The following is a 12,697-nucleotide window of genomic DNA, read 5'->3' as shown; positions in this document are numbered from 1 at the left end:
AGTTCATGTCTTTGATTTGAGTACTGTTTAAAAAAAAAAAAGAAATCCTTCAAACTAGTAAAATGGAGGGGTTTTTTGATGGGCTGGCTGTGTCTTAGTAGTAACACCTTTATGACTTTACTCGGTACTTGAAGTGACAATGCTCAGTAATTGATTATGAACACATCAGAAAAAGATTGGTCTTCAATAAGATACCTTATTTAATATAATATACCAACTACAATAAAAAAAAAAAACAAAGCAAATTGTGTTATGATGAATTATTTGTCATGATAATAATATTTCTAAAACTAAAATTTATTAAAATCCAATACAAGTTAGTTATGGATAGGTCGAGTTTATGATAACAGCATGCGCACTAAAACGCTTAAGCTTTCCATGCGGGCAATAAGCTCTCGGAAATAATAAGCAACAATTTTGAGGACAATTTTTTTCGGACCGCTTGTAATAATCCACTTTTTTTTGACAAAACAAAATAAAGGGACTAGGACCTTTTCAAGACATTACTACTACTACTACTACTATCTTCAAATGAAATAAATACTGGCTACTTCCCTCAATTATATTTGAATTTTTTTTTTATATTCTTTTTCTTTTAGAAGATTATAATAAAAACAAAAACCTATAACTCAATTCACTTCTTAAACCTCTTTTTTTTTTGTTACTTCTTAAACAAAACATCCTATAAATATCTTTCACATATATATTATCGTCATAAAAAAAACAAAAACAAACAAACAACAATAATCCCACTTACCTCCTTCATCTACTTTCTCACCCATCTATCTTAATCCCTCAACGATAATAATGGATTCAGAAAAGAAGGTGGCCCCTAAAAACAGCAAGGATCAAGATCCTTTGCAAGACGACACGGCCTCAAGCAACAATGAACCTTCTGGATATCATGAAGAACCCCAGAACTTCACCCAAGACTCTTACCACGACATTGAAAAACAAATGACCCATTCCGGTGCCGATCTCGCCCGTGTCATGAGCCAGCCTGATAATATCAAACGTCTCGAATCTCTTACCCGTGTTCTCTCAACTCGTCGTGTTGCTGTTCCAGGTCAAATCACCGGGCCTCTTGCTGTCGACCCTAACGATTTTGATCTCAACATTTTACTCAATTCAATTGCCCAGCGTCTTGACGACCAAGGTATCTCCAGAAAATACACCGGCTTTGCTCTCAACAACACCACAGTCTGGGGTGTCGATGTTTCAACAGCTTATGGTCCCTCTGTTTCTGAGCATTTGCGCTCTCTGGCCCTTTTCCCTAGATATATCAAAGACTATTTACACAAACCGATTCGACCTTTAATTCGCGATATCAATGGTCTTGTTCGTGAAGGTGAGCTGCTCCTGGTTCTGGGTAGACCCGGTTCCGGTTGCTCCACTCTTCTTAAAACCATTGCCGGTGAAATTGACACTTTTAAAAAGGTTGATGGAGAAATCTCTTATGCTGGTGCTCCTCAAGAAGAAATGCTTAGGCATTTCAAGAGTGAAGTCATTTACAACCCCGAATGTGAGTATTTTTTTTTGTTAAAGAATAAACAAATTGAGGGGAAATTTTGGCCCACAACTTGTAACTGTGGTACCCGCCCAAAAATTTCCATCACCATTTTTGTTTAGCCTCTTGGCTCGAGTTTTTTTCCTCCTCTTCCTTGTTTTGCCAAAACTTTAATTTAGAGCCGTTTACTAACTAACTATCTTCTAGTGGATGATCACTTTCCTCACCTGACTGTTGGCCAGACTCTACGCTTTGCTATTGCTTGCAGAACTCCTGAAACTCGTGTCGATGACCTATCTCGTGAACAATTTGAAGACTTTTTGCTCGAGGTGCTGGCTACTGTCTTCGGTCTTCGCCACGTCCTCAACACAAAGGTTGGTAACGATTACGTTCGTGGTGTCTCTGGTGGTGAACGTAAGCGTGTCTCCATCGCTGAAGCCCTCTCTGCTCGTGCTGCCATTTACTGTTGGGATAATGCCACTAGAGGTCTTGATGCCTCTACTGCCTTGGAATATACTCACGCTATTCGTGCTGCTACCAATTTTTTGAATAATGTTGGTGTCGTTGCCATTTACCAGGCTGGCCAAAACATTTACGATCTTTTCGATAAGGTCACTGTTCTCTATACTGGTCGCCAAATCTTCTTTGGTCCCGCTGAAAAGGCCAAGGCTTACTTTGAAAAAATGGGTTACTATTGTCCTGCTCGTCAAACTACTGCCGAGTTTTTGACCTCCGTAACTGATCCTAATGGTCGTTTGATACAGGAAGGTTATGAAAATAAAGTCCCGAAAACAGCTGATGAGTTTGAGGCATACTGGAAGGCCTCTCCAGAGTTTGCTCAGGTCCGTCATGAAGTTGAGAGCTACATTGCTGAATGCCAAAGTGATTCCACTGTTCAACGTTTCAAAGATGTCAAGAACGTCGAAAGAATGAAGCACACTCGTGTCAAATCACCCTACTTGATCACCTACACTGCCCAACTTAAGCTTGTAATGATTCGTGGTTTCCAGAGAGTTATTGGTGACAAAAACTACACCATCATCATGGTTGCTGGTTGTATTATTCTTGCCTTTATCGTTGGTTCCTTATTTTGGGACATTCCTGACTCTACATTTGGTGCCTTCTCGAGAAGTGGTGTTTTATTCTTTGGTCTCTTGCACATGGCTTTAACCTCCCTTGCCGAAATTAACAATGCATTCTCTAATCGTTCCATTCTCATGAAACAGAGAACTTACTCTTTTTACCATCCCTCTGCTGAAGCTCTACAAGCTGTTCTTTCTGGTTTCCCCGAACGTCTGCTTTCTTGTATTGCCTTTACCATTCCGCTTTACTTTCTTTCAAACTTGAATGTAACTGCTGGTCAGTTTTTCATCTTTTTGTTTATTTTGATTTTGGCAACTCTTACTCTTGGTGGTCTTTTCCAAATGATTTCTGCTCTTACCAAGGATGCCCAAACTGCAAACTCGGTCGCTGGTCTTTTCGTCGTTCTCATGGTTGTCTACACCGGCTATATGATCCCACTTACCCAAATGCACCCTTGGTTTAAATGGATCAGTTACCTTAATCCTCTTCGTTACGCTTTTGAAACCATGATGGCCAATGAGTTCCATCACCGTGAAATGCCTTGTCAAAACATGATTCCTAATGGTCCCACTTATCAGAATCTTCAACAAAATAATACTGTTTGTGCTTTTGCTTCTTCTGAAACTGGCCGTGAAACTGTCAATGGTGATAGATTCCTTCACATCAGTTATGGTTACTCTTGGGGTAAGGCCTGGAGAAACTTGGGTTTCTGCTTCATTTTCTACATTGGTTTTTACGCTATCAACTGTGTTGCTACTGAAATTCTTAAGCCTCTTCCTGGTGGTGGTGATATTCTTTTGTTCCGTCGTGGCCACATGCCTGCTGATTTCAGTCTAGAGGAGCCTGTCAGAGACATGGAGGCTCTTAAGCAAGAACTTGATGGTATTGGTAGTGGTGATGAAGAACCCGATCTATTTTCTTGGCAACACGTTGACTACACTGTGCCAATCAAGGGTGGTACTCGTCAGCTTTTGAATGATGTTCAAGGTTATGTCAAGCCTGGTACTATGACTGCGCTTATGGGTGAATCTGGTGCTGGTAAGACTACTCTTTTAAATGTTCTTTCTCAAAGAATCAATGTTGGTGTTATTACTGGTGATATGTTTGTCAATGGTAAACCTCTTGATGATACTTTCCAAAGACGTACTGGTTATGTTCAGCAGCAAGATTTGCACTTGGCTGAAACTACTGTCCGTGAAGGTCTTCAATTTGCTGCCCGTCTTCGTCAACCCGCTACTTATACTGATGCTGAAAAGATGGAATATGTTGAGAAGATTATCAAACTTCTTGGTATGGAATCTTATGCTGAAGCTCTTGTCGGTGGTGTTGGTCGTGGTCTTAACGTTGAACAACGTAAGAAGCTTTCCATTGGTGTTGAACTTGTTGCCCGTCCCTCTTTGTTGCTTTTCCTTGATGAACCTACCTCTGGTCTAGACTCTCAGTCGGCTTGGGCTATTGTTACCTTCATGAAGGAACTTGCTCGTGCTGGTCAATCCATTTTGTGTACAATCCATCAGCCTTCTGCTACTTTGTTTGAACAGTTTGACCGCTTGCTCATGCTTAAGAAGGGTGGTTTTATGGTGTACTTTGGCGATATCGGTGAGAACTCGTCTACCTTGACCAGCTACTTTGAGCGTAATGGTGCCCGTCCTTGCGAAAAGTCTGAAAATCCTGCTGAGTATATTCTTGAATGTATTGGTGCTGGTGCCACTGCTAGTGCGGAAAAGGACTGGGGTGAGGTTTGGAAAAATTCAAAGGAAAATTCTGATTTGACTCTGGAGATTAACGAAATTCATGAACGTCTTCGTGCACGCCCTGAAAAGACCCTCGATCACAGTTTGAAGACAAAGTTTGCTGCTTCGTACTGGACTCAGCTTCGTATTGTTTATGGTCGTACTTGGAGACAATTCTGGAGATCGCCAAAGTATATTTCTGCTAAGTTTATTCTCAGTACTGTCGGTGGTCTTTTGGTTGGTTTCTCTTTCTTCAACATTAACCACTCTATTTCTGGTATGCAAAATGGTATGTTTGGTATCTTTTTGATTTTGCTTATTTCCAATCCTATGTGTAACCAGATTGAGAGTTTTGCTCAGCCTTCGCGTGACTTGTATGAAGTACGTGAATCCAAGTCAAATACGTTCCACTGGTCTACCCTGATTTTGGCTCAATTCTTTGCAGAACTTCCTTATCACTTGGTCTTTTCTACAGTTCTTTACATTGCGTTTTATTTCCCCGTTGGCTATGCTCGCAATGCTCACATTGCTGGTTACTTTTGGTTCTGTTACTGTATTCTTTTCCATATTTATATTGTTTCATTTGGTCTCATGGTCTTTTACTTTTCTCACGATGCTGCATCTGCATCTGTGGTTACATCCATGTTGTTCTCTCTCACAGTTACTTTCTGTGGTGTCATGCAACCTAAGGCTCTTATGCCCGGCTTCTGGACCTTTTTGTGGAAGGTTTCACCTTACACTTACTTTGTCCAGGGTTTCACTGCCGATGTTTTAAGTGGCCGACCCGTTATTTGCGATGATTTTGAATACAATATTATGGAACCCCGTGCTGGAGAAACATGCGGTGAATTCCTTGCTGATTTCCTTTCAAGCAACCCTGGTTATGTTAATAACCCCAATGCTACTTCTCAATGCCAGTACTGCAAGTTTAATGTTGGTGACAACTTTTTGGCTACTGTCAATATGTCTCATGGCCAAAAGTGGCGTAACGTTGGTTTCTTCTGTGTTTACATTGTTTTCAACATTGTCTGCATGCTTGGATTGTACTACCTTCTTCGTGTCAAAAATGTGGAGATGCCTGACCTCAAGTCTCTTTTGACCTTTGGCTGGGTCAAGGATGTTGTTAAGAGTAAGGACGATCGCCCTGACACTGATATCTACCGTGAGAGACCGGAGGATGCTGCTATGGCTAGAGAAGTTGATGCTCATTTGAATATGAGACGCGCGTCTGTTGCCAATACTTCTGCTCCTCAGGTTTAAACCAAATAATTACTATTCATATAGCATAAGATTTTTTTTACCAAAGTTTCTGTATACTAATAATTTTGTTTAATAATAATAATAATAAAAGATTTTCACTGTAAACATTTATTTACAAATGAGGAATTCCATACAGAGTTCAATGATCAAGTTCTTTGTGAAATTAAGATCATCGCTTGTATTCTAAAGGCGATTGATCCCGATTGCCCACTTGCGGGGTTTTAGAGTTGTTAATGAAATGAAATTGAGTGGACCAAAAGAGATTAGGTTTTACTTGTTTCTGATAAAATTACAGTTAAAAGAATGGATCATGTCATTGGTTATAAATAAATACAAAATATGAGCCAACTCATTTATTTATTTTTTTTTTAGACAAGTTCAAATACACACCACAAATCCCTCATTTTATAGTTGGGTTTGATTTTGGAAAGTTTCGACAACGTTTACAATTTAAGATACAAAGAAAGTAAAAAAAAAAAAATCATGAAGGATTTTTAAAAAAGAAAAAAAAAATAATTGAAGCAATGACTTCATAATTAATAAAGGCCCAAAGTCTAGTGTATTATGAGAGTTAAAAGATATATCATCAGAATCCATATAAAAAAACACACCATCCGGGGGTTTGTCAACTTGTGTGCACATTGTAGTAAATAGTTTCTCCATTTTTTTTTTAATTAGTCTAACAAAGAAAAAAAATATATATGGCTCAAATACCAGACTAGAAAAGGCAGTTCAATCGAATGGGGAATAATGTAGGACTCGAGAACACATAAGTGACTCTCTATTAGAATATACTACAAAGAAAGAACAAAAATATTTTTTTAATGGCCCTACAATTCATTTTTTTTATAAAGACAGGTCACAAATAATCTAAAATGGTTCTATTTGGTTTCTATAGCTTGGATGAATATCATTCGATCGGTTGTATTTGTTTAGAAATTGCAATAGTACTATGCTTGGCTTTGTGCTGAGGAGTTTACTCCACACATTAACGGCCCTGGTGTTTTTTTTTTGTGAAATTCTAATTTTATCTGCATTAAAAAGTAACTCACATAAATGTCAACAAGATAACTTGAAAACAAGTGACTTTCTGAACTCAAACAATTCGGTAGTCTTGACCATATCATATCATATCATATCATATCATATCATAAGATATATATCTATATCTATATCTATGGTCTAGACCTGTAATGCTTTCAGGATTTATCGTATTTATGGATTTAATTTAATGTTTTAATTAGAAAAGCTCATATGATTTTTTTAAGAAAAGTTGAAAAGGATAAAAGAACGACTAATAATACATTTTAAAAAACACAAGGCTATAAAGGTTCAAACTATTATAAACACAGAATTTTTGAAGGATGATTTAAAAACAAAACGAAAGACTTAAAAACAAAACGAGGGACTAAAAAAAACAATAAGAATAAAAAAATAATACCATCACCATTAGTTTCTAACAGTAACAGGATCAACACCGCTAGCAATATTGCATTGGTGCATAAGGCGAGTTTCACCTTCGGAAAACTGGCCTGTGACGCTGTGCAAAACACCCTGGTTGTGGAACAAGGCCAAATCACCCTTTTTCCAAGAATGAACGTAAATGTTTTTGGGCGCAATGGCAGGGCGAATCAGTCTGTAAGCTTCTTTGCGTGCATCCTCCAGTTGCAAAACTGTGCCATCAGGACGGTGCATTTTGAAAACACAAGCACCATGGATCTGAAGATGATGTCTGCCTGTGACAGGATTGGTCCAGACCATGGGGAGTTTCTTGATTTTGGACTCTTCCCACTCAGGAAGCTCATCAAGAGAAACCTCCTTGCCCTCGGAAACCATGGTCACACCATCACTGGTGGCTCTAGCAGGAGAAATAAAAATGTAAGGATGGGGTGCGTATTCGACAGTAGTACCAAGGGCAAGTTCTTTATCTTCATCGGAAAGAGCATCAAAGGCATTTGCACCAGAAAAAAAGGCAGTGCCAGCTTGAGCAATTTCAATTTCCTCATCGGTATCTTCATATTTAATTTTCATGGTCTTGGTAGTTTCAGGAACATGGATACCAAGAAGGGTAGTGCATACTGGGGGTGAAAGACCGTAAAGTGCAGAGTCAATGTGCCATCTATAGAAGCGGGTGTAATTCTTTGCAACTTTGTCGTCAGTAAGAGGCTTTTGATGGAAGTCAAAGTGGGTAGGATGACGGAGAGTGATGGATTCCATTCCGTAATAATTTTTAAAAGTACCCTGGCCTAAGATCTGAACCTGGGGTTGATCTGGGACAGAAACACCATCACGGCGAAGAACAGACTTATAATGGCGGAACTCCTTGGAGTGTCCATAGCCACCTTCACAAGTGGGATCCATGCGCTTTGTAATTTGATACTGAGAGTTTGGAGAAAGATTTTCTTGACCAGGAATGACAAGTACACTGTAGGTCAAAAGACCTTCTTTGAGTTTTTGGAAATCTTCATTGTTAAGATCGGCAGGATCGGTGATGCCAGAGGGAAGAGTGACAACAGCACCAAGAGGAGCATCAGCGATAGGTGTAAATTCAAGTTCTTGTTGGTGGGGCATTGTGGATGATTTCAGAATGATAACAAAAGATTTAATTGTTTTCTTTTTGATATTTTTATGAATTGGAATTGTTTGTTTTGTGATAAGAAAGAAAGAAAGAAAAAAAAAACAATTAATTTATGGAATTAATTCCATATTTATATTTTTTTTCAATTATAGAGTCTTTCATCTTCAATAATCTAGTGACGTCCATTGTTAATGTGATTGTTATTGTTTTTGCAACTGTCAATTGCTGGTCGGGCCTTGCCGATGAGTTGAGAATTGTTGGAGGTTTGCAATTGCAATGTTTTTTGCTGGCTTTTTTTTTTATTTTTTTTTTTTTGGAGGCTGAAGAGAGTTTATTATCGTTTAACTAGTGCGGCTGGCTGTGTTAACCGGAAATTCCAACGGCAATTCCAACGGCATATCCGTTATTATTACTATTTTTTTTTTTTTTTTTTTTTTTTTTGCAAGCAAAAAGTCCTACCGCGGGAAATCTTTGACACTCTAGACTTAAGGCTTAGCCTAAATTCATCTAGAAATAAATCAGAAATCTCGGGAGGTTTCTTTCTTGCTTTCTAAGTTAATAGTTAAGCACTGAAATTGATCAAATGACAAGTATTATTAAGTAATGTGATGATAATAAATGAATTAAGGTAATATATTAAAAGTTAAATTTAATAGCAAGCAAGTTCTGCTTTAGAATTAACTTTCAAAGTTTGTTAAAACGTTGTTAAATTATTTATTTCTAAATACTTTGCAAATGCCCTAACCCTGGTGCGTATAACCTTGATAAGATATTATTTTCTTGTATTAATTTTAATTTGTTTAATTTGAAATCTAAATGCATAGAGTTTAAAATACAAAATTTAAAATATTTCTCCGGCTTTACACCATCATCTTGTAACTTAAAAAAAACCCCAGCAAAAACCCCCAATGGAAAGCATGAAAAAAAAAAACTTTGTTGTGTGCAGTGGTTTTTATTCTGACAAAAATAAAACTGAAAATGAAATAATTTTTAAATAAGATCAACCGATAGTAATTAAAAAAAAAAAAAAAAAAAAAAGGAAATGAAAGAAAAAGGTGAAGTCATTTTGATTAGTTAGCAAGAAAACAGAGACTTAAATTGGTTCTTAAAGTTTTGATCCAATCAACAAGATTATACAGTAATGATTTAGTGCTGATGAACTGCAATCTTATCACAATAAAAACTTTTATCATTTTATTTTTTTTTTTAGATTTAATTAATTCCAAAGATAACCAAGGGTTGTCTTTAAGGGTTTATTGTAATCAAGTTTTTAATTGCAACAGACAATTTTTTTTTTTGTTATAAATGTTTTTTCTTTTCTTTTCTTTTCTAGTTTGTTTAATATCAAGAAAATTGCTTTTTAATAAATCTCAAATAAAAGCTACTTTCACATAATCAATGAATACCAATGAATCTAAATAAAATCAAAAAGGATACACCCTTTTTTTTAAAAAAAAAAATTGAATATTAATACACTATACGTCTTATTTTGACTTTTAAGAAATCTTAGTAGAATAATTTCAAGGAATTAATGACTTGGCGTCCTTTGTTATGCATTAAATATGAACGGAACGGAGACAATGACGGCTGATTTTTTTTTTTTTTTCGTGAAATGACAACGGGTTATCACCGGCGCTTTATTTCTACATGATCTTACTGATTAAATCAAAATCAAAAACAAAAAAGAAACAGAATTGAATATTTCTTTTGAAAAAATAATAATAAGAAGAATCAATAATTTAATTTCATATTTCTCTAGTTTATTATTTAATGCTACCTCCTAGTCTTTAAAAAAATAAAAGTAAGTTCAATTTCCCCAGGTTTTTCTTCTTTTTTTTTTTTTTTTGCACTGAAATTGACTTGTGTGATATGAGTTCAAATTTGTGTAGTCCATATAATAGTTATGCTTACGTAAATTATTTATTTATTTAATATTTTGTATAATGTGTATCTTGTTCGGCTCAAGAAATCTCGCAACAAAAGTTTTCAATTTTTCGGGATTTTTGTTTTAATAGAAATTTTACATATATATATACATAGATCCTTCTTTCTCCAACCTTTTTTTTTTCTTTTTTTCTTTTATTTTATTTAAACATTTGTCTTTGGTATATGCAGTTTCCAGATAGGTATTTTTTTTTTAAAAAAAAAGCTACACACTAAAAGACCGAGATATAATCATTTCAATTTTTTTTTTTTTTGAAAAGAACCTTGGTAAGTTTATAATGATGCCATAGGCGACTGAAAACACACAAGGTATATATATATATATATATATATATATATATATACATTACTCTTTTCCACTTTTCATCTTTTTTTCATCCCCTTTAGCATATCCATTAGATACATTTAACTTGGACTGTTTGAAGAAGATTGTTTGAAAATATATCAATGAAATTTACTCTTTATTTAAAAAAAAAAAGAATTTAGGACTTTAGATTTATTGAAGTTTTATTCGTTAATAGTTTTTAACATTTAAGATAATACAAAATTATACCCCCCAAAAAAAATAACAGAACTTATGATTATATTCTCAAAAATACCATAAAAAGGAAATAAAAGAAACTTAATTAGCTTCAAATTGCTTTTGCCAGGAAATGACATCGATACCTCCAGGAAGATGCTGTTCGGCCTCATTTGGTGGAAAGCCATCCATGTGACCATTAGGCGCAATAAGGATCTTAATGTGCTTATCCTTGTGGTGGAGCAACTGATGGAACCCCTTATCGATTGCCTCTTCAAGATGGATTTTCGAGGTAATCATGGTACGAGCTTTATCCATGGACATTTTTCCAGTTGCAAATGCTTCGAGAACTTGATCCATGTCAAGGGCAGTGAGACCCATGGAGCCCATGTAACGTTTTTCACGGTTGGTTACAGCCATAGGCTTAAAAGTGGCAGTTTTATCTTGGGGCCAAACAGCAAGATTAACAACAGTTCCGCCCATTTTAAGTACACCAAAACCAAGGTCGACTGTAGCTTGAACGCCACCGCAATCGAAAACATAGTCAACACCCTCATAGTCAGGAGGTGTCAGCTCCCGGATACGTGCAACATTGTCTTCGATGGAGGCAAACGACGTGGGATCAAGAGCATGCTGAGCACCAAGGGCAATGGCCTGGTCACGGCGGATACTTGCAGGTTCGGAGACTATGATTTGAGAAGCCCCATGACCCTGAAGAGCAAGAATAGCAGCAATTCCAATGGGGCCTGCGCCAATGACCAGGGCCGTGTCACCTTCCTTGAAACCAGAGATACGGACGGCGTGCCAGGAGATACTCATGGGCTGAACCATGGCACCAATATCTAAGGGGACGTTTTCAGGCAGCACGTGGACCGAGTGTTCAGCAATGACCGAGTACTGTGATAGGCCGCCATTGTCTGCAGACAACCCACGCAGACACAGGCGTGCACAGGCATTGGGGGAACCTTGTTTGCAGGCATAGCAAGGTGGAGAGATACCCTGTTCGCGACAAGCATACGAGACGTCGACACAGACTCTGTCACCAGGTTTTGTGCGGGTTACATTGTCGCCGACTTGGACGACAGTTCCTGAGAACTCATGGCCCATGCAAAGTGGGAGCTCGATTCCAGAGTGGGAGTGTTTTTCTCCTGGTTGGGGGCCAAAGATAGGACCAGCCATGTACTCGTGTAGATCGGTTCCGCAGATTCCACAGAAGCCGACCTGGATAAGGACATCGTTAGGGGTTTTGAGAGAAGGTGGGGTGTTTGAGTCAGTGATACGGAGATCCTGTTGACCAAAGAGTTGAACTTGTTTCATTGGGTAAGTTAAAGTATGTATATGTGTGTTAGTGTGTGGGGGAGCGGGTATGTGAATAAGATGGAGGAGTAAAAATGGTGTGTATGGATAATAAAACTAAGATATTTGGAAATAAGTTTATGATTGTATAGTGATTAAATCAAGATAATATTCACTGAAAAGAGTAAAGTCTTAAATGAAATGAAAAAAAAAAAGAACTAGAGTGAAAAATGGAAAATAAATAAAAACAGATGAAAAAAATAGAGAATTATAATTAATCTAATTTGGTCAAGTAGGAAATGGGAAGAAAAGGAAAGAAGTTTTTTTTTTTTTTTTTTTTTGTAGAGATTGGCACGTATTAAGACTTTTTTTTTATTATATTTTATTCTAATTCCGCGGTTCCGCTATTAATCAGAATGAAGATTTCCAAAACAGACAGACCACAATAACAACAATAACAACAAGAATTGTTAACAAAGAAGGTTTTTTTTTTTTTTTTTTAAAGACCAATTGGTACTAAAATATGTCTGGCCAAATATGTCTTTAATTGGCAATATGCTAAGAAATAAGTGTGGCGATGGTAGTATATAGAAATATATAATAATAGTATATGCACATGGCCAAACAATGAAAGAAAGCAGTCCAAATTTTTTTTGTTGTTTTTTTTTTTCTACTTTGAAAAGTACGCTTGCGGAATGACGATGATGATGATGATATATATATATATATAGTTGCTATTTCAATTCTTAAGATAAATTTTGAAATTGTTTGTGAAA

The 12,697-nt window shown here is 36.7% G+C and overlaps 3 protein-coding genes across 3 annotated transcripts; 1 reads left to right on the top strand and 2 right to left on the bottom strand.

The window, feature by feature from the left end:
• Positions 1 to 807: 807 nt before the first annotated feature.
• On the top strand, positions 808 to 5,583 carry SAPINGB_P005128 (uncharacterized protein; the record flags this gene model as incomplete). The annotated part of the gene is made up of 2 exons (XM_031999843.1): positions 808 to 1,522; positions 1,715 to 5,583. The coding sequence occupies 2 exons, from the start codon at positions 808 to 810 to the stop codon at positions 5,581 to 5,583; spliced, it is 4,584 nt and encodes a 1,527-aa protein (XP_031855734.1).
• A 1,449-nt stretch (positions 5,584 to 7,032) lies between these two features.
• On the bottom strand, positions 7,033 to 8,154 carry SAPINGB_P005127 (uncharacterized protein; the record flags this gene model as incomplete). The annotated part of the gene is made up of 1 exon (XM_031999842.1): positions 7,033 to 8,154. One exon carries the CDS (start codon positions 8,152 to 8,154, stop codon positions 7,033 to 7,035), a length of 1,122 nt encoding a protein of 373 aa, XP_031855733.1.
• A 2,573-nt stretch (positions 8,155 to 10,727) lies between these two features.
• SAPINGB_P005126 (uncharacterized protein) lies at positions 10,728 to 11,942 on the bottom strand (the record flags this gene model as incomplete). Its single annotated transcript, XM_031999841.1, has 1 exon — positions 10,728 to 11,942. The coding sequence occupies one exon, from the start codon at positions 11,940 to 11,942 to the stop codon at positions 10,728 to 10,730; it is 1,215 nt and encodes a 404-aa protein (XP_031855732.1).
• Between the last annotated feature and the right edge of the window lie 755 nt (positions 11,943 to 12,697).

The sequence above is a fragment of the Magnusiomyces paraingens genome (genome assembly GCF_902498895.1).
Source record: "Magnusiomyces paraingens strain CBS 517.90 genome assembly, contig: contig4, whole genome shotgun sequence".
Lineage (NCBI taxonomy): Eukaryota > Fungi > Ascomycota > Dipodascomycetes > Dipodascales > Dipodascaceae > Magnusiomyces > Magnusiomyces paraingens.
This window is presented reverse-complemented; position numbering and strand designations above follow the sequence as displayed.